The 22,643-nt window shown below is 43.4% G+C and overlaps 1 protein-coding gene across 1 annotated transcript in view; it reads right to left on the bottom strand.

Moving 5' to 3' along the window:
* Window positions 1–3,439: 3,439 nt before the first annotated feature.
* Window positions 3,440–22,643, bottom strand: part of Ptdss1 (phosphatidylserine synthase 1) — a 59,647-nt gene continuing 40,443 nt past the window's right edge. Inside the window, exons 8-13 of the mRNA XM_046464616.2 lie at window positions 21,216–21,328; window positions 18,314–18,379; window positions 14,021–14,120; window positions 7,208–7,276; window positions 6,387–6,456; window positions 3,440–4,528 (exon numbers count right to left, since the gene is read on the bottom strand). Coding sequence (XP_046320572.1) covers window positions 4,419–4,528; window positions 6,387–6,456; window positions 7,208–7,276; window positions 14,021–14,120; window positions 18,314–18,379; window positions 21,216–21,328 — 528 coding nt within the window. The 3' untranslated portion in view covers window positions 3,440–4,418. The remainder of the gene's footprint in view (window positions 4,529–6,386; window positions 6,457–7,207; window positions 7,277–14,020; window positions 14,121–18,313; window positions 18,380–21,215; window positions 21,329–22,643) is intronic.

Genomic DNA, 22,643 nt, shown 5'->3' with positions numbered 1-22,643 from the left:
TTCCAGACACAAAAATGCAATGTTTTGATTCTTTGGTCTCAATTCTTTTGATTCTTTTAAAGCTAGACAAACCTCATTTCCCGTGGTTTGTAAGGCCACAAGAGTCACCTTTACTCAGCATCCAGAAAGGGGAACACACCCTGCGCTGGAATACTGGTGTCTGACTGCTGGGAATGAAGGTCAGGCGGCTGAGTGGGCCTTCCTGCTATTGCAAGATACCACTGATGGACAGCATGCTAGCCCCTGCAGCTCGATGTCTTCAGAACCTTCCAGCACCAAAGAAACAACAGTAATTAACATCAGGGCACAAGAAGTACAAGCAGTCAGAGGCTGGGTGGCTGGTTCACTCTGCTGTGAAAGCCAAGCTCCTGGGGAAATGCTATCTTCTGAATGATGTTATTGTCCTGAGCTTTGTGAGAGAGAAATGGATTCACCCACATCCTTTTCTTTACTCTAAGAGGACAAATAATACTGGGGGCTTAAGAGTTCCTTTCACCAGGACTGTGACAGAAGCTTACCTGTCTTTGGCCAGCCAGGTGTGCTGAAAGTAGAAACTAGTTTTTAGCCAGAGTACTAGAGTACCACAGCATCACCAGGTGAAGATCGAGTTTAGCCACGGGAGGCCTCAAAAGAGGGACCTGGACCTGTTGAAAACTTTCGAACAGTGTTAGATGATGGCAACAAATATCATCTCAGAGGATGGGGACAGCTTCAAAATTCCACCCAAGTTGCAAGAAAGGGTATATCAGGGTAAACAAAGTCATCAATGAAATTTCTGAAGTGGATTAAAGGTATTTTTAGTGAATATCAGAGACAGATTTTTATGATTCAGCATACCCATACCCAAAATAAATCAAATTCAACTACTTCTCCTCCTTTTGTAGGCAATATTCCTTTAAACTTACAGAAGATAGCAAAATGCATCAAATTCTCATATTGTATACTTTGCCTGCATTCATCCTATCATAGATTTAGAATAAAATATGGGGGTAAATGTTTCAATGTCTAAGAATTATGCTTAGCAATAAGACTGTAGCCCACTGGTCTGACCCTTGCAGAGAACCAGATCTCAAATAAAGCCCTGCAAATGTGCATGACATACAGATAGAGGTGTTCCCTTAAGTAATGGAATGTGGATAAACAGGGTTCTGGCCCACCATCCATCTTGAGGCCCATCATACAAATGGGAAATATATTGAACACTGCAAGTCACCCTGGGAGATTGCTAGTTATCATAACAATAAAAATGATATAAACAACATCCACCTGGTAAATACCATGGTAGGTCCAGAATTTCCTAGCAGCCATTGAGCATGATCCAAAGAGCATGGAAGTTGTCCCCCCAACATATACACTCCATGTTTAAAGGGCTCACTTGTGTCTGGCTTCTAATGGTTACATTTTTGTCTTTTCCATCTTGTTAAGCCTTCCCTTTTGTGTCCAACATATCTCCTTTCTGGTGACTTTGTGAGGGCCAAAACACTCCAGGAGTCCAATTCTAAAAGGCGAGTCTTGACAAAAACAGTTATCACTCTGGGATGCTACAAAGAGAGTGGCTTCTGCAGGAAGATCAGTAGGGCTGAATCTGATGTATCTGGTCACAGGTTTTCTTTCCCCTGGGTGAGATTGGGCTCATGAGCTTACTCTAGAAGCAGTCCTGGGAAATCAGCCTGGCATTTACAGGAGGCCTCGTATCGTGAGTGCTTATTGGGGCAATGGAACATCCTAGTGTGGCCATGAGAGCAGTTCAGGCAAGTCTTCGACAAATGGTGCAGAGAGACAGAAGGAAAGCAGGGAGAGGCCCTGGAAAGACCAAGAATGACAAAGGGGGAATGCATCTAACACTCAATATAATGTGACTTACCAAGAAAAGTACATAAAACATTCTTCGTGCTTTCTGCCCTAAACAAAGGTGTCTTTAAAGACAGCAATTTGCACATAGGGAACATGAGGTAATTTACAATCAATCATTTCTGGCAATGAAGTTAAGGCTTTGAGACATGGTTCTCTTTCCATCAATGTGAGATCCATTTCCATAGAGCTGGGTGGAAAAGTAGGCCAAGCCCAGCAGTATGATTTGGAGGATGAATGGCAGCCACAGTAAGTACTGGATTTGCAACCACTATGGTCAAGAGCTTTTACTTAAAGGTAAAAAAGAAAGTTTGAACAGAGAGAGAGAGAGAGAGAGAGAGAGAGAGAGAGAGAGAGAGAGAGAGAGAAACACACATGGAGAGTATCTGAGGCTTTCCCCTGCAGAAGATCCAGACTTCTCTCCTTGCAAATACCAAGTCACATTCACCTCATGCTCCACAGGTTCCTCCTCCATGCCAGCTCTGGAGAGGGACACATGCCTCTCAGTGGAACTGGACTATCCATCAGAGGAGTGCTACAGGCCAGGCCCAGATCTCCTGGAAAATTGAACCTAAAAATCCTTGGTGATGAGCCACAGGCACAAGGAAGGAGGGAGAAACACACTAGGTGCACAAGCCTTCTGGGCTCTGAAAAGCAAAATGTAGACAGTGAAATAAAACAAGCTCTCCTATTTGCAAAGCAATGTTTACAAAATTGTGCCTATGTTTAAAAAAAAAAAAAAAAGACCTTTTGATGGGTTACAAGAGTGCAGGCAGGCTGCGGATGTGGCTCAGTGACAGAGCGCTTGCCTAGCATGTGCAAAGCCCTGGGTTCCATCTCTACAACTAAAAAAGAAAAATTCAGGCAGGTTATGTATCTCTTCCCCTCTCTTCATTGCTTCTACGGGCAGGCTGCGGATGCTGCTCAGACAGCGTGGGAAAGCTCAGAGCTGTGGCCACTCCAGCAGGTTCCCTTACTCATCATGTGGGCCAGAGGCTGCTGATGTTCCTCTCCATGTCACGTGTGGCTGTGGGAGCAAGTCTGTGGGTGGCTCTGAACCAAGTAGTGGCCCAGAGCATAGGATGTGACCCTGGCTTTGCATGATTCATTTAACCCCTTCACCTTGGAATTCTTCTGCAGACAAAGAAAAACACAACACTCTGGTGGTTGAAAGATTTCCTTAAAGGCAGAAAAGATATTGAAACCCTTGTGCTCTGTGAAATGAGGAAAAGATTGCTTTCAGCGAGTTTATATCTGTAAGTTAATCAACTGGGTACAGGCCACTTATTAGAGGGGAAAAAAAATCCAACTCAGTAACCATGACCATAGTGAAAAACAATGACTGTGCTGTTCATTCCCTAAGGATCACTTGGGAAGGGTAAGAAATAGGACACGTTTATCTATAAGCCCTTTAAAGTACTTTTTGTCCTTTCTTCTCACCATATAAAACACACACACACACAACACACACAACACACACACACACACACACACACACGATCCTAAAGTCAGCTGAAAAATACAGAGATTGCTTACAAATGATGAAAATACTAATAAGATGCAAAGAAATGAGCATTCTGCAGAGACAGACCTTTGAGGGGCTTTTAATGTGAACTGTTTTATTTCAAACAGGGAACCATCAGAGGTGGTGAACTATGAGGAGAATGTTCTAGAGCATGGCACAGATGAAAGGTAATACTCACCAGCACCTCACTTGGGACTAAAAGACAATGTGGGCAACACACGGTGGAAGGAAACCAAGCACATGTAAAAGGCACCTGGGGGTTGGAGCTGCGGCGTTCACTGCCCCTCTAGCAGGGTCGCTGTTGTGTGCTGTGGATAAGTCTGGACAAAGGACATTTGGAATGGAACAAAAAAGGTTCTGATCTTTACCCAGGTTCCCACTCAGGCAGCTGACCCCTCCTTAGCCTGTAGCTCACCCACCATGTGGCTGATGGTCTTATAAAGGGGGCTGAGGTTGCTAAACAGGAACACAAAACCCTCCCCCAATTTCAATTTCAGCAGTGGATTCTGAAGGCTTTTAAGCATCCTAACTTGAAAACAACAACAACAACAACAAAATAAAAGATGGAGAAGTGACTGAACTTAAACAAATCAATCAAATGGAAAGGCAAATTCATGAAAATAAAAATTGGTGACCAGTCCATTAACAGTTCAGTTAAAACCATGTCTGAACGAAGATGTTCATGCTGCATCCACAAAACACACCAGCACAGAGCTGCTCTCGACTGTGGCAAATAGCTACTTTTTCCTTCCAACACACTGTACTGCTACTGGTGACCGCATGCCAAGTGATGAAGTTAGGAGAGACCCCAAGTTGGCAAAGGATCCAGGCAATGATCTGCCTGGTGTGGCAAGGTCTATGGGAAACAAGACTTACACTCTCAAATGATGACCCCCCACCCCAAGTTCCCTCTCCTCTTCCTGTTTGCTCTGTACATTTTGATCTCCTAACGGGGAGGTCCAAATGAGGGAGGTCCAAAGGAGTTCCGTTTCCCTCTCAGTTCTAGGCACTCTCTGAAGCATCTTTGATAAAACAGGGTCTTTCATTTCTTCCCAACTCCGTTGGTGACTTTTGACTTGGAATGCCGGTTCCTTCTCCTGGAAGAATGGCTTTCGCTGTTGCCTGAATGCTTGGGTGGGCTGTCTTCAGAACCTGGCCAAAGGAATCGGAATACACTGTCACCTTGGGCTGGGGAGCTGCCAGGGCTTTACTCCTGTGATTTATAGCTCTGCCTTTCAAGTCTGCCCTGGACCACCAGCTAAGAACAGGCTCTTTCCTGATACTCGCTCTCCCTCTAGTGGCCTCAATTTATAAACTAAAGCCAGGCACTGAGACTGAGCACTGAATGAGTTCAGCTGGTGCTTCAGGTATGTAAGGAAACAGCCCCACAAAATCAGGATGGTTCCTGAGGAATTTTACACCTGTAAGGTAGATTGTGTGATGGGGACCATAAGGGAGACTACAAATGAAATCAAAGCACAAATGAGGGACAATTAAAACTTAAACCACATGGGTATCCGTTAAAATGGCTAAAGGCTAAAGCCTTGCAAAAGGACAGATTTACCTGAGTTTCTATATCCTGAGGGGCTACATTCCAAGGTCTCCAAATGCTAAATTGCAAGGATTTGTGATAATATAAAATGAAAGGTGTTTTTTTGTTTTGTTTTGTTTTGTTTTTGACACAGGATCTTATTACATTGGCAACAAGCTGGCCTTGAACTTGTGATCCTCCTGCCTCAGCCTCCCCAGTAGCTGGGATTACAGGTGTGCACCATCACACCTGGCTAAATTAAAGCTGATATTGACACTGACACCTTTATGAGCCAGGTCCCTGCTGCCCATGATGTACAGCCCTGGAATCACAATCATATTGGCTGGTTCTGTCTTCTGATGGCATCTGCAGCCAACCCCTGACCTAGAAGTCAAGCCAAAGGGTTCTCTGTCCCTGGGTTCCTGGGTTTGGATCCAACCTTGTGGGAAATCTCTAAGATAGTCATTTAAAAAAGAAAAATGTTCTGAGTTCTGTCTTCAAAGTATCATTGGTCTTAGTCTAAATGATTATTTTACCATTCTGAAGACCTTGACTGTTTCATTTTTCACTATTCCATGTAATAAATATATTTATCACTGCTCAGTTCTTCCAATGAAGACCAGAAGTTCCCAGGATTATCTGTAGGGGGATGGCTCTTGAGAAGGCAGGTCGGGGAACCCTCTGCCCATTGATCAGCATTCCAAGGGGCTACTGAATGACTCCTTGATCTGGGAGAAATTGTCCTTACGAGGGTGGCCACCAACTCAGGATGCACACTAGTGTCTGCCCAGGGTGATGTCTAATGAGCATGATGGCCCTGGAAGGACTTGGGAGGGCAATTGCTCAGGAGAATTTCCTTATTCTCGGGCCCCAAATTCTTTGGGCAATTCTGGGAGCTGTTTCTAGCATTCATAACTCTCTCCCCTTAGCCCCCCCTCCCCATCAGCTCATAAGAATGGAACAATGGGGCCTCTTTAGGGTCACTATTCCATAAATCTAATTCTTTCACATATCAAGTGGCCCCATTCTTTCCAAAATGTGCTCTTGAAAGAGGCGAATGGAGGTCCCTAACTACACTACTGAAATCCCTCTTGCTCTACTTGGCTCCTGGAAAAATGTGATTAAACTGATCTACCTCTTCCGAAAGTCCTTTCCTCCCAGCACACAATTCTTCCTAACTCCACTCTTGAGGAAAGCAAAAAGGGAGAACATTCCCATTGGGATGCTTGAGATGGTGTGGGCCTTGTTCCATCTCTTGCCTCAGGAAAGGCTGAGCCACACAAGCCTCTTAAAAGCAAGCATCTCCGCAGATTCTGTGAACGCTTAACAAGCGACAAATGGTACTCAATGAGCAGGTCTGAGAACCTTTGAGGCCTATGCCACCAACACTCAGGGGATGCCTATTGATCCCAAATCTACTGGGCCTTGCAGGGGCAGAGGACCCAGTAAAGTTTTAAACAATGAACGAAGCAACAATACCTTTTGTACCTTTCCTGTGATGCCAGGAGATGTCTGGACTGTAGGTGCCATCTTCACACTCTGAATAGGTCTAGAGAGAGACACAGCTTAGTGAGGGGGTTCAGCTATGTCTGGGAGGAGCTCAGGGATCCTAGGCTGAGATCACCAGGGAGTAACAAAAACCTCAGGACTGTTTCTGGGCTGGAATATCAAGGCTTTTCTGCTAGGTCATACAGAATCATCTTCTAGAATGTGCCTTTAGCTCCTGAGACTAAAGATATGAGTAAAGGGTGAAAGCATGATTTTTTACTTTACAAAAACATTATTAAACCCATTCACACCTGTTCCCTACTTTAACCTTCCTATCTACTAAGAGGAGGACAGGGCAGATGTTTTGCAGATGGGAAGCCTGGGCTGGGACACAGGAAGGTCTGCTCAAAGTAGAAGATTCAGGAATAAACCCAGCCTTCCCAGATTGGTCCAGGCCTCTCCCACTTTTTCCTTTTTTTTTAAACACATAGTTAAAGGTGGGGGGGATAGCTCAGTTGGTAGAGTGTTTGCCTCGCAGGCACAAGGCCCTGGGTTCAAGCCTAGGCACTACAAAAACAAAAAACAAAAAAGCATGTAGTTAAGATTTAAATTCTTTACAAAAGGAAGATTAAAAAATATTGACCTACTAACGAGGCACACGAACTCTGACCTAGTCAGGTCCCTACAGGGGTGAGATGGGGAGAGCTCCCCGGGGGCCACCTAGCCACCTTCTTCCATCAATAGCTGGGAGGCAACCCTCCAAGAACAGGCAGCTATTTCAAACCAAGGCCATCTCTGCTCTCCTTCTGTACCTTTTCTCGGTGACCGTAGTGCTCCGCGTACCAAACCATGCCGTACAGGCAGAGGAATGTAGTGAAGGCCTGGAAGACAAAACAGCAGGCACGAAGCTGCTCATAAATAATGATGCACAGAAGTTCCCCATTTTCTAGAACTTCAGGGTTTCAGTGCAAATTCACAGACATTGGCTCAGTGCATTTCTGCCACCCATCTACGGATGCTGCTTACAAAATTGCTGGATATGGCAGAGATGGGATCCCAGGGGATGAGCAGGGCTTGGGAGAGCGGTGAACACCCATAGCTTTTGATAGGAAAGATGATGATGAGGAGGCCACAGTCACCCCATGTGAGGCTGCTCTCAGAACAAGAGGCCACTTCAGACGTGGAAGAGGGTAGGATGCGTTTCCTAGCAGCTTTGCAAGTTCCATAGAGAGGACATGTGGGCTCTGAGCTTCTGATTTTCATGGCCCATCCTCTTCACCCTTCCCTAGCACTGGGGAGAGTGAGAGGGGCTCAGCGTGGGGAAGAGGATTTCTGAATGAATCACAATAGTGCTTGAGGACATGGAGGACAAACACTCTTGTGTCCTGGCAGAGCTTAGCAGGACAAGGCTGCCCTGGCTTTTTATGGCTTTTCTGTGTCAGAGGCCTCACCTTGACCCTAGTTCTTTTGTTTTCTTTTTTTAAGTAGATAAGAAACATAAAGAGGAAACAAATGCTCTGTAAGGCCCTGAGCGTAATGAGAAAGGCTGGTCAGTGGGCACTCAGAGGCAGGGCCAGCCTCCAGCCCTGTTTTGTATGGCCATCCAACTGGCACCACACCCAAGATGGCGTGGGCCTAGTTCCACCTCCTGCCTCAGGAAAGGCTAAGCCACATAAGCCTCTTAAAAAAAGAGTACATACTCTTAGCCCTTCGCATCCATAGGTTCTGCATCTTGGATTCTACCAACCATGCATCAAAAATATTTTTTAAAAAAATTGTGTTTGTATTGAAAACATGCAGATTTATTTTTCTCATCATCATTCCCTAAATAACTATTTGCATAGCCTTTACGTTGTGTTAGGTATTGTATGTCATCTAGAGATGATTTAAAGAACACAGAAGGAGGAGCCATTAGTTAGGTGTGAATATTACTCCATTTTATATGAGGGACCCAAGCACCAGTAGATTTTGGTTTCTATGGGGTCTCCTGGAACCAATTTCCCATGGACACTGAGGGATGACTGTACAAGAATCCAAAATTTCAAAATATGTCAAGAAACTGAAAGGAAAGTCTCTGGCTCCCTAGAGCCAGAGGAGGGAAGAAGGGCAGAGAGAAGACCGGCCTTACCTTCCAGACCGCAAGTGAGGCAACCAAAACAAAGTGACAGCCCGTCCTTCAGAACCCAAGCTTCGGGAGCCACTTACACCAAACCATCCCATTAATCAGCCTCATCTCTCCTGCTGGGTTCCCTGCAGATGCCTGTATACCTGTCATTACTGTCAACTCACCCCAACTATGGGAACAACTGTGAAATCATGGTGGGACCCTCTCTTCTTAGGAGAATACTTTAAGTTATTTCCAAGAATCACAGGTTCAGATCTAGAAGGTCACCTCAGAGACCATTAGTTATTCCCCTACATTTTACAGAAGAGGAATTAAGCCTTCAAGAGGTGAACGGGCTCCTAAGAATGCACACGTAGTGCATGGGAAAACATGATCTCTTAACTCCTGGGTCCAAGTTTTAGAGATGGCTATTGATATAAACAAATATTGATTTTATGTCTACATATCTTTATATCTCTATCCATTCACCTAACTTATCCATTACCCAAGAAATAAAAGCATCATGAGAAAATTCAATGCCAACCATATCTGCTCTGCAATCTATGGTCTGGTGGGTGGAGCCAAGACAGGTAGGGGAGGCATGGGCTGTAATCTCTTGACCCTGCAGCTTGGAATCTGGTTCAGCCCAGTTCCTTTAAATGTCAGCAACAACTGCTGAGTGTTTGCTGAGTGCACAGTGTCCTCTTAAGTTCCAAAACAGAAAGGAGGCCCAGTGCTTCAGCTGGTGTGCCCCTCCACATCAACGAAGTGGGAATAGTGATGGTGGCAAGAGAACATAAAACACAAGAGACACTAATTCATTTTATATCAAACCCACTGAGTCTTAAGTTTTCAATTCTGTAAATATTTCAATGAAATTGATGAAGGTGCACTAAAGTGGGTTGGAAATCATAATAAAGAGCTTATATGTCCTTTTTATATATTTTAATGCTTTCTTATATATTCATATATACATATCTTATGTTTTCTTATATACATATAAATACACACACACAAACACTAGTCATTTACCTACTGCTTTTCAAAAGAAGAGACCTCTACAAATGTAACAATTCTTTCAAAGTTACCACAAGTGGTATATTTGTTGCTCAACTTAAGTTTTTCTAGGTATTTCACATCTAGGACAAAATGGGTTAAATCCATATGCAAGCTGGCACACATCTATAGATTAAAATAAGCTCATATTCTCCCATCAGAGAGTTAGGCAGTGAGTAACTATATTAAAATTATAAAATTAAAATGACTTCTAACTTCTGGCACATTCTAATACTTGCCCAGATTTCTTACACATGCCAACTTTAAATGTACTGTTTTCATGGCATGGGATGAATGGCAAAGAATAGACTACGTGTGTGATGGGTCCTTTACAAAGAGCAAACAGGTCATCCTGGGCTTCATACAGGGGAGAGAGATTACGTTCCCCATCTAGGCCTAGCTGTGGGGTGGGGCGGGGAGTGGGGTGGCATTCACACCACTAGACTGTCATTGCAAGTTCTGACCACCAGAGGGCAGGAGCGCAGGGCTCATCCCTTCCTCGGTGCCAGACTTGGGAGGGCAGGTGGCAGCAGCAGGAGCTCCCTCCAGCAGCAAGCAGCAGACAGAGCTGGATTTACAGAGGAGCCAGGCAAACACTGGCAGGTGGCAGTGGCAGGTGCTTATCATCATGATGGCCACTCAAAGGGCAAGCCATGGCTGCCAGATCTACAATATCACCTGAGTACAAGAAGCCCATTTTATACTTATCACAGGAGACAAAAGCTTATAATTTATAGGTCTGCAGTCACACCTCTGGAAATCTAGGCATGCACCCACTTAAAATGTCAAGTCCCAGGTTTAAAATAGCAACTGTACAGATTTTGTTTAAAGAGGGGTGAAAAGGGGAGGGAGAAAAGAAAACTTTGCAGGGTGAGAGCTGGGCGTTTGACCATGGGTGTTGGAGGCCATGACAAAACTCAGCTTGGCTTCCATGGTGTGGGAATGAGCATGACAATTTATGATGACTGATTGGACAACCGTATCAACCAGCATACGAGATCTTTGCTTCCTCGTTCATCTCAGGCTCTGTGTAGGTTCTTTTGCCAAGCAAGGGGAATGATTGGGGGCTTTTGTTTCTCTGAGTAGTGGGGGAGGGCAGGGTGTAACTTAATGCTCTCTTGTTGAATTATGATCCCCTCACTCCTATGGTAGACATCAATCTTGCTCTTTAACAAAGGCTGTGGATATGAAAAAAAAGCCAGGACCTTGTTTCCATGCTTCTTCAATCAGTAAATGTGCAAGGCAGTGGGGACCTGCTATAGTCTGGACCTTGAATCTCACCTAAAGGCTTATGTGTTAAAGGCTTGATCCCCAGCTTGGCTACTGGGAGCTGGTGGAAACCTTCAAGTGGTGGAACCTAGTGGGAAGTCTTATGTCACTGCAGGGCTGTCCTTGGGAGGGACCCTAGGCCCTCCCTCTTTCCTTTCTTTCATTTCTTGGCCATGAAGTTGCTCCACACGTGCTTCCACCGTGATGTGCTGCCTCTCCACAGGCCTCAAAGCAATGGAGCCAGATGATCATGGATTGAAACCTCCAAAACTGTGAGCCAAATAAACCTTTTCCTTCTTTAAGCTTATTATCTATTTGTTATAATAGTAGAAATAATAAAGGACCCCTGGTCATCTCATCTAGAAGCCTCTTTTTGAGCCACATCTTTCTCCATGTCTCTCATCAAAGATCATGCCAATCTGTTTGTCTTCAAAGGATTCTGCTTGTCTCCAAAGTCCTGCTGTCCTATGGTTACTCCTTATGTGCCTTCTCACTTCTTAAATGTGTCTGCTCCCTGGAATCTCGTGCTCAAGTCAGTTTCTCCTTTTGAGATATGTCTTGTACTTCTTCACCTAATCCCACCCCACAGCCAGTGCCTAGATGGGGAACCTAATCTCTGTAACCCTACACATGGACATGGCTCCTGAGCCTTCCCAGTGTTACTGGACAGACAGAATTGCCAAAGAAACAATGCCTTTACCTGTAAATGTGAAAGGTCTCTCCAACCCCAACTCAAACCAAGTGTGCTCCCCCTTTCATGGCTTCTCCCACATCCCCCAGTCTGTTATTAGCACAAACTGGAAACCCTGGAGCTGCCCTCAAGTCCCTTCCCAGCTATCACAAGAAAAGCATCCTGTTGACCTTTGACCAACTCTTAAGCCAGACCTTTCTCTGCACTTCAACATCTCTGCCTCTCTACTTCCCCGTAACACTCTCTGACTGCACCCCCAGGCCCCACCCATCTTCCCTCTAGACCCCCAAACCTGAAAGGTGTTCCTCTGGGACACAAATCAGACCACACTGTTTTCTCAAAAATTTCTGGGGTTCCACCTATAGCCAGCAAAGCCCTTCCTTAGCCGGGGGTCCTCTCCATCTCCTCCTCCAACTCACCCCCTTCACTCTTGCTCCTCCACAGACCACCATCCTCCTAAGCCACTGGCTGCTCTCACTGCCTCCGTCTGAATTTTTCTCAGTCCACCTGTATGACTCTGTGTGTTTGTCTTTCCACTCATTCTTCCTTCTCCACCCATTTGCAAAGCGTTACCTACACATCAGCCCCTGTGCTCAAGACAGTGGGGGCACTGGGATTCAAGCGATTAAAACTTATTCTTTGTAGTCAAGAAGTGCAAGGTTGAGGAGACAGGTATGAATAAAATAAACTCCATCACACTGGGTATTTAAGGGGTCAGAACTTAAGGGTTATGTATGACATGCACCTGGGAGGCCCAGGAGGCACTGTGGTGAGAATGACCCCCTACCACTTCCCAGGGACCCTGCAGGCATCACCCTTTCTGTGGATCTTGTGGCTCTCTGGTTCCAGGCAAGGGCAGCAGCCACCTCTGTCCAGGCAGCCAGACCACATTCCAATCCAAACCTGAGGAGCCTGTGCTGGAGAGAAATCTAAGAACAGCAGAAAATCTCCACGTACATCTGACACACACCCTGATTCCCTACTCTGGTCTCACTAGACAGAAAAATACTTTTGAGCATTAATTCTTTTAAGTAGAAAAGAGATATTGTTTTGTTCCCTGATATTGTTCAAGATGAAACAGGATGCAACAGGTTCAAGTTGCCCAGGCACTGTTAGGACTCATAACAAGTAACTCTAAAAATAGACTCCACAAAAAAAGGCCTGAATCATGATTAAGTCTCTAGATCCAACCGCTGAATAATAGAAAATACAGAGGACAAAAAATTATGTCAAATTACAGGACAAGATGAAATCAGTAAAATTCAGACTGTGGGAAAATCTAAAGAACAAAAGAGCTGGTTTCTTCAACAAGTATGCTGCGAGGAAGAGAGAGACCAAAGGGAAACTTCCTGAATGAGACTCGAGAGGCATGACAACTACTTGTGAAGGGTGGATAGTGGTTCACAGAAATTGTAAAAAACATGAAATTTAAGTCGAAATTAGTAACTTGAACATGGATCAGATATTTGATAATATTCAAGAAATACTGTTAGTTCTTTTTCAGATGTGACAATACAATGGTGGTTATAAAAAGTGAAAACAAAAAAGGCATTTTTCATTAGGATATATCCTGAAATGTTAAAGTTGGATCTGCTTCAAAAATACTTTGGGCTGGGGAGAGTGGAAAGGGCACAAACAGATAAAGACTGGCCGTGAGTTCGTTACTGCTGACACCCAAGGGGACATCTGATCTCTCTACTTTCAAGTATCTCTAAAATATTCTAAAAAAAAAAAAAAAAAAACCAAAACATTTTTTTAAAGCTCAAATGAATTTTATAGACCAAGTAAAAACTCTTAAGCTCAAATGTAAAATGAGAACTCCTCTCTAAAATAATAACTTCAAGCAAACGAAGAAGTGCAGTGATAGAATGTGCAAGCTAGGAAGAACTTATTTCAAGTTTAGAGGAAAGCATGGGGACAATGGAGCTGGAGCCCTGGGCCAAGGTGACGGGCCCTCTGGCCAACTCCCTTTCGGGCAGAGGTTCCTCTCACACAGACTGGTGTCCTCAAGTTGGTCCACAGGGCAGAAATCCCATGATCTGATCACCTTCAAAAGCTCTTATACTGTCTACCAACCATGTCACTTTTATATCTGCACATGTATAAAGTGACATACAGTGACATGCATGTTAAAATGTATAAGCCATGATGATGAGATGAAGGAAGAGGCAGTCATTGTCCTTGTCCTTTCATGGCAGTACTTAAATGCTTAGCATGTGCGGGTAAAGTCCTGTCCATAAAATAAGTGCATGGGTGCTGCCCCAGCTGAGGGCACTTATCTGGAACCTGCCAAGGAAAGGTGTCCCAATTCAGATGCTGGGTGTTCATCTGTGTTTTATTCTTGAACTTCAGATTGATGGTCAATCTGGGGTTATTATAAGAATATCCTCCTCTGAATTTCTAAGGAAACCTGATGCACAAGAGAACTTTATTCCTCTTGCTAACTTCCAAGACACCAGGGAGCTCAGCTAATACACTACCTCAGGTAAAAACGCAGTGACTTACCACACAGAGAAGCCAAAGCACAACATAAAGTATCTGGGTCTTAGAGAAGAGATCTTGTCCAAATTTTATGCAAACAATAGCTTCCAGGAAACCAATGACCCTAATTAGACAGAAAACAAGAGGTTAAATATTAATTTAATTCAACTTTTCTTATTTACTTACTTTCGTGGTACTGGGAATTGAACCCAGGAGTGCTCTACCACTGAGCTACATCCCCAGCCCTTTATATTTTGGGATAGGGTGACACTAAGTTGCCTAGGTGGGCCTTGAACTTGTGATCCTCCTGCCTCAGCCTGAGTTGCTGGGATTATAGACGTGACTTAATCATCTTAACTAGCCACATACATTACCAGAAATGTGTACAATTGAATCAAAATGTTAAGTGTTCATAAGTTTTCTGCCCCAGATGAAGGTGGCAGGTACCCTACCAAATGACACTGTTTTAGCCCACTGTACTTTCTTTAGAATAATATTTTTCATCTTTTTCTTCCTCCTAAACCAAAATCTTGACCCACAGATTTGAACAGCTACAGGCACCCAGGATCATTTAATTCAGAGCCTCTCTTACCATCTAAGGTGGCCTCCTGTCTCGATGCCCCTGGGTGCCTTCTCAGGCACAGAGTATCTCGCACCTCTGTAAGGCAGCTCACTATGTAGGGTGAGAGTCTTCTAGCAGAGTCTCTCAATAACTTGAAAGCATTCATCACCTTCACTCCCAGCCTTCTAAGGATTTCCAGATCAAAATCCTCTGTGTTTACTGGTGATACAAACCCTTTAGTCTCTCAATTTGGAAATGTTTCTAAATACAAAATTGGTAAAATACAACCCCCCCCCCCACCCCCCGGCAACTAAACACTCACACCTCTCTTTATGTTTTCCCTTACTTAAAACACTGAACAACAACAGTAGACCTTTATAAAGACTCAAGAGGTAGAAGACAGGAACAGAGAAGGTGAGGATATAGGAATGGCCAGAAGGACATGATTTTCAGGACTCTATTTTTTTCTTTTCTTTTTAAAAAAATTTTTGTGTTCCTTGCTTAAGCCAGAATCTGGGCATGCAGGAATTGACACACTCAAATGGGTATTCCCTAAAAAGGCAAGAGAGAACCAGATGGCTTTGGTCCCTGTCTACTGGCAGACACAAAGGTCACATGTGGCATGCTCTAAACAATGGAATGCCTGGAATCAGAACCACTTCGGTAAAGCACAGAGATTGACATTATCTTTAGAGAGCTGGGGACTGTCGTTTCCCCTAACCCCAAACAGACAAGGTTTAAGGAGAGCTGCTTTGGATCTATAAAGACCACTTGACCACTGCCCGCTCTCCCCAATAAAGCAGCCTATGTGTGAGAAAGCCTAATTTTGGTTGAGGAATACACACAGAAGGCTTTTTGTTGTCATCCTGAAGTCTAGTCAGTGATCATTTTAATGCCAGATGGAAGTTAAGACTCCTGTTGCTTCAGCCTGCACAGTGGTAGGAAGTCCATCTTTGACTGAGACTTCCTGAAGGACTCCTACAATGGGGATTGGGTCTAGGATACGGTGTGACTGTCTACCCTTAAGGCAGACAGAATGTTTATTATGTTTATTATGCAAAGTATCTGGATATTCAACCAGACTTTTCTAAAACATGGTGACAGATGACTAGAAAGGGCAGGAAACACATCTTCCACTGTGACCCCTCTGCTCTTGACCCAGGTCACACCACTAAAACATAAGTTTCTCAAAGTTTTTTGCTTCCTTTGTCAAATAGAGATTTTAGGAAGCCATTGTTTTCAACTAAGCTCCTGCTGAAGGTCCCAACAGGCCAGGCTAAAAATCAAAATGGAGTCACTCATGCTCAAGTCCCAGGAGAGAGAAAAACCAACCTTCCCAAACAGTCCAGTTTTAACTGGCATGATAATGAAGCTCCTTCTGCCTTAATCCTTACACACACAAAAAGAGGTAAATGCAAGTAATCTGATGTTAACTAATCAGTTCTTTTCCTATTGCTGTCTTCTTGTCCCCCATTATGAGGAGAGGAACTTTGAAATGACCAATCCACTTTTTCCTCTGTTTCTGCTTTCTTCAGCCCTTTTCTGTCTGTAAAATCAACCTCTGCTTTGCTCTTTGAAACACCTACTCTATTTTATAGAACAAAGTATTACCTGACTCTAAAATAGAAAATAAAGTCAATTAAGAGCTTTAACTGAATTGTTGTTCTTTCCTTTGGCATCTTACTCTGGCATTTTTCTATTCCATTTCTTTTTCTTTCTTTCTTTTTTGGTACTGGGGATTGAACTCAGGGGCACTCCACCACTGAGCCACATCCCAGCTCTATTTTGTATTTTATTTAGAGACAAGGTCTCACTGAGCTGTTTAGCGCCTCACTTTTGTTGAGGTTGGCTTTGAACTCGTGATCCTCCTGTCTCAGCCTTCCAAGCTGCTTGGATTCCAGGTGTGCACCACTGCACCAGGCTCTATTATTTCATTTTAAAATGCTGGTCAGGACCCACTCAACTGACTTCATAGCCAACTCAAGTGTTTTGAAAGCCCAGTGCTTCCAAGTCAGCCACTGCAGGTCTGATCTGCTCCTGGGTGTAGAGGAGTCTTAGCTAAACAGTTCTGTGCTTGTGGACACATCTCTGTGAGGAGGTGACAGCTGAGCCAAAACTAGAAGGAAATGAGAGGCCAGCTATGGGATTATCTATAGCTGAGGCCCGGGCTATAGGCATAGGCAGGGCTGAGAGGCAGGGGAAGGGGATCAAAATAGGCTCAGGTAATGTGGGTTTTGAGGGCCACCCTCATGTTTGGCTTTTAGTCTGGGGGGCCCTAAAGGGTTTGGGGCACAGGGTGTAACCCAATAAGATTTACATTTGAATATGACCTTCTGGTGGCAGTTAGGAAAAGGCAAGAGCGGACAGGGAGGCTCTAGCACTAGCCCAAATGAGAGGCCAGGGCAGGATCTGCACAGTGGTAAGAAGTGATAGGAACAAAGATGCACTAAACCCAACAGCACAGGGACTCCCTTAACCACTAGCCACTGCCCCCCATCCACTAGGGGGAGTCCTGATCAACACAATCTTCTGGAAGGTTAACATTTGTTTCATACCAAGACTCAAATGGCAGTTAGTCTGGGCTGAGGCCAGAGGTCCAGGCACAGGGAGCCTGTGTTTAGCCTGCCAGCTGGGATACCACCTACCTCCACCTCCTCCTGCCCTAGGGTGGAGCCTCCCTCTGCACAGCTCTGCCACGTGCCCCTTTACTCAGTTGAAATGTAAATATCTGATTTTTCCTGGACTGAGCAAGGGGGCCAACTTGTAGGTCCTTGGAATTCAGAGCCCTCCCCTCGTCTGGTGCCTGCTGCAATCCTTATCTTGGTTTTGCAAGGTTAAAAGGCAAATAAACATGTGGGCTTCCTGAGGAGCAGGCACTAGGGATCCCAACTCGGTACTGGTCTGCTGACCCTCAGCTCAGCCTGTCTTTGGTGCCAGCAACACTGAGTGGGGGCAGGGGAAAGTGGCTGTAACTGGCAAGCCAAGGGTCAGGAGATCCCCAGTGAACAGAGCATTCCTGGAAGCAGGGTTACCACCAACAATTGGGACACAAAAGCTTCAGGCATGTGAAGTCTGGATCTTGGGAACTCTGGTTGCTAAATGAGATGGTAAATGATTAATGTTTAAGTAGAGAATGACTTTCCCGAAACACTAAAAAGGGGCTCAGTTTAATGGGGGGGCTCAAAATAGATAAGCCACAGTCTCCTTCATACTAAATAATAGCAAATTAAGATAAAGCATTTGTGTATGCAATAAAACAATAAATTATAACCATGTGGCTGTGTGAATTCTTTGACTAATACAATTATAGTTTGGCATATAGCACACAGCTGTCTCCAGGGGTCCTCTGCTGTCAAGATAACATGAAGTGTAGGTAGGCCCACATGAGGATGAGACCCCAAACTCAAGAGGAAATTCTCCGAGGAAATTCTACTGGTCCATTCTTTTTGTAGTGTATTTCATAAGACAAGGTCTGAGTTCTATGTGGCAAATATTCTCTGACTTCCTAATATTTTTTTTTTCTAAAAGAGAGCAATTTCTACACCATCTTTTCGATAATTTGCCAAGTAAATCAGGGAAGGAAATGTCAAAAATGAAAGATACATAAGAAACAAAACAAAAAAGAAAATAGCAACCCTTGTTCACCTGGCTTCATAGAGAAATGCACTGAGAGGCACTGAACACAGGCCAAGAAATACCACCTGAAATTTAGGGGCTGACATGGTTTTGACAATTCCACAATGACAGATACTCACCCAAACACCCAGCACTGCGTTCCTACGCGCTTGCACTGTGTGTCGGTGAGGTAAGCATAGTACTGTCTGAAAGAACAAAGTTGGAATTCATTGAGAGCTTCTGGAAATTTCTAATTAAAATTATTTTGACAGTGAATGTAAAGAAGGTCCCACCTTGCCCCCTGTGCTCCACCTGCTTGGTCTAGTTCTATATGCCTGGCTAGAAAGCCAGAGCCTACTCACACATTCCTACAGGAGACTGAGAATTCAGAGGAGGGGAGCAGAGTTTAAGAACCATCCTGCTGGCCAGGGTGGTCTTGACTCAGCAAGATTTCCTTGGCCCTGAGCCAGAGCAGCCCAGGCAGCCACTTCAGCCTCCCTCTGTGGAGGTGATTCCAGAGGGTCAGCTCCACGGTTCATCTGTCACCTCCTCTGGCACTCCTAGGACAAAGGTTGCTTTGATAACCTTTTGATATTTTGATGATAATCGAGCAAGAAACATTCACATTTTTGGCTCTCAGAAACTTATGGGACCCCAGCTGCATCTGTCACTGAATGCCAGTGACTTTGAATACTGCTGACGAGATCAGAAAAAGGAATTGAAATGCTCAGAGCAGCATGGTAACACAACTAGAATATGAGCCACTGATGCCACTTTAAATTTGCCAGTTGCCATATTAAAAATATTAAAGAGGACAGATAAAATTCATTTAAATTATGTCACTGAAACCAATATTTAAACTGATATTAAATATTATAATGAAGTGTTTTGTATTGCTTTTGTATTAACTCTGAAATCTGGTGTGTAATTTATGTACGTGGCACATTTCACTGGGGACTGGCCACATTTCTAGTGCTCAACAGGCACATGTGTTGAGTGGCTGTCAAATAGCACAGTGCGGCTTGGATTCTTCTAAGTATCCCCAAATCATCCACCCCTTCAGAGGTAGCATCTGAACCACGAGCTCATCATCTTTTTTGGGGTAACACGCTTTTGAAGATTTGATGAAAGCTTCATAATAAGTGCACATAAACATGCACGTAACCTTCTGCATTACACTGTGGGCTAATACCTCTTTACCCCAAAGACCCAAGGGAAGGACCCTTGTCATGAAGAATGCAGATTATCTTCTTACTTGACACGTTTTCATTACCTAATTTCCATTTGGGGGTTCAGATGATTGTACCCATCCCCTTATATTGCACCTTATGTTATCAAATAAAATAATGTTCTCTCAGTATCTTCTCAGAGCAGATTTGTGTGACAGTTTAATCAAAAAGGAAGAAAATGGTGTATATGATTTATCCTGAATCTGTAAGCTCTCTTTCCTGTGAGGGTCTGGCATTTGCTAAATAGGATCTGGGTTAAAATTCATTAGACACTGTTCAAGGAACTCATCAAAGCATTTACTTCCATGAGAACTACCTTAAGCAGTATAAAAGCACAGAAAGTGGCTCATTTTTAGGCAAAAAAGAACTATATAGAAATTCATAGGATTTGGCAAAAAATTAGAGGGAACTCTTAACAAGTTCAAAGCATTGAAATTTTAGATTCTAGGTTTTCTTATAGAATATTTAACAATACTAAGATTTCACAGTAACACAGTTGCAACTTGCTATTTTGTTTTGTAAAGAGATTTCTGTCCCCTCTTATTGATTTTGCTGATTGTTCCAAATTTTATATAATAATTGCTCTAAATCTTTCCTGAAAAGAATTGAGAAGCCTCAAATTAAATTACATTTAAATGAGGAAGGAAGACTCCAAACCATCCAGGGAAAACAGCATCTATGAGATAAGGGCTTCAATAGCCACTGGCCTATAAGGTTTCCAAGGGCTGCTGGCTTACCAACTGTCACTTTGCTATCTGTTTCATTAACAAAAGAGAGAGATGGAATTTTTGGTTTTAATTATACAAGACTCAGAAGTGTCTTATTTGGTTTGTTCAGTCCAGGATTTTTTTTTTTTTTTTAAGATAATGAAGAGGTACTGGCTGGGGGTCTCTTTGACCAAAGTGAAAATCTATTCTTCTTGGCAAGTAAACCCCTCTACTTATGTGGTTTACCCACACACAAAAACGATGAACTAAGCAATTCTACACTTTCTGCTATGTTTTTTTTTTTTTTTTTTTTGGTGCTGGGGATTGAATCCAGGGCCTTCTGCATGCTAGGCAAGCACTCTACCAACTGAGCTATATAGCCCTCTGAACTCTTTTAACTGCTTAATTTACAGCTGTATCTCTGGAAGATCTTTGATGCTGCTTCTGGTCAAGGCCTATACTCCATATTGGTTATAAAACCCAAATGCCATTTCTATGTAGGAAAAATAAAACAAAAATGAAAATGTTTTGCTTTGAGCTTTGCTGAGTCAGCATCAGGAAAGAACAGTCTCTGAATAATACCTCTCTTTCCAGGCCCTACATGAAGGCAGGAGAATAGCAGCATCCCCACAGCTGTCCTGGATGACAATAAGAAGCCATTTTCCAAAAGGAATTTAGTTTAACAGAGCCTAAAAAAGCTAATAAAGTCTCATTATAAAAATAATGTCATTTCTGACTTCTATCATAAAAACTTTTATACTTTCCATTAATTTCATTTTAAGAAATCTGTCACTACTAACAATTTTTTAAAAATAGGTCATGAAAGGATAAAAGAAGACTATCAGTGAAAGATGGTAAAGGGATTTGAAAATAATGAATAGAACTACTAGTGTGGCATGGATTATTCACTATTTTTTTTAAATCCCCAATAACATGCTGAGATTTGAGAACAAACATTTTCTTCATATTCTGGATTCTGGATGTGTAAGTCATCAGAATAGTATTTTCATGGGAAATCTGCTAGTTGGTGTGACTTCCCTGATGCCAGACAGGAGAACTTAAAGCGGTTAACATCCTCAAATGACAGTCGGGCTAAACACAATTACCTCACTGTGGGAGCCGTGATGCAGCCGATGAAGAGAATTCTACACCAACTTAATGGATGGCTGGCTTGGAACACAAAGATGTGCTTCAAGAAAAAGGTATTCAACTCAGTCAGCTGAAAAAAAGGAGGCGAGATTTGTCACCCTGGTATGTCATGCTAAATTATAAGCATATATTCCTTAAACAGACATTCTACAGATAAAAATAAGTGATATGTTCAAAGCATTTTCAGAAAATGTGTGGGGTCTTCCTGGGGTTGCTGTTCAAACCAGAAACCACCAGGACAACATGACCACTGACCAACTGGGGGCCTGAGGGTGGGGGTGGGGCACACAAGGGCTCAAGGCAATAGCTCTTTGCATGGTTGTCACTTGGTTCATGTGTGTGATCTATTGGAACAGTAGGAGAAAAATGCTTTAAACACAGCAGAAAACATGATACAGGTGTGTGGAATACTTGCATGGCCTTACAGAAACCAGGCCAAGTCTAAAGGAAGTCCTGCTATAGATAAGAAAACTTGTACAGAGAGATGACTGTGTGCTCAGGGAGCACATGCCTGGGATGGGGCAAATCCTTGACCACAGGGTGTGGCAGGTCGTCCAAGTTTCACCCGGGGCAGGGGTACTTTTCCTGGGGTCAGCATCTTAGTGCAGTGCACCATGATGAGCCCTTGGCAGCAGCTCAGAAGATTGTGGCTGAAATGTGGTTATTCTCCTTCCAGAGCTGGGTTCCAGATCTCAAACAAAGGGCGGAGACCACAGAAAGGTCACTGTGCTTTGCGGTCACATCATATGGACCGGCAATTACATAAAACACATGCTGTTTTCCCATAGCACTGACTTTGAGGATATAAACTAAAAATAGCATAATAATTCACATCATATATGGGGAACTGATGGTAACACAGGGCTCACAGCCCTGGGGAAGGTGTGCCCCATGGAATGCTGCCAGGGTACTCCATTCTAGAACTACACTCTCTCTCCCTCACAAATCCAACCGCCCTTCCTTAAATTCAACCTTCTGTTACATTTTCCCTGATAAAGCAAAGCTTAATCCCTATGCATCTTACAGTCACATTTTTTATAGAGGTATCCCTCCGTATCCATGGGTGATTGGTTCTGGACACCCATGAATATGGAAACCTGCTATTTAACATATAAGGTATGCTCATCCTCCCATATACCTTAAATCATCTCTAGGTTACTTAAAATAACTCATACAGTGTAAATGCAATATAAATCATTATTATTTAGGGAACAGTGACAAAAAAAAACTTCTGTACATGTTCAGTATAAACATGATTTTTTTTTTTCCAAATATTTTCCCTCTGCAGTTGGTTGGATCTACAGATGCGGAACCTACGAATATGGAGGGCTCTTTATATTGACTTCTCCAAACCATGGTGGTTATTAAACTATTCATTATACTTC

The sequence above is a fragment of the Marmota monax genome, unplaced genomic scaffold (assembly GCF_021218885.2).
Source record: "Marmota monax isolate L192 unplaced genomic scaffold, Marmota_monax_Labrador192_F-V1.1 WCK01_AAM20220418_F8-fsc00003, whole genome shotgun sequence".
In the NCBI taxonomy this organism is placed as follows: Eukaryota; Metazoa; Chordata; class Mammalia; order Rodentia; family Sciuridae; genus Marmota; species Marmota monax.
Note: the sequence above shows the minus strand (reverse complement) of the source record. Positions and strands in the feature narration are given on the sequence as shown.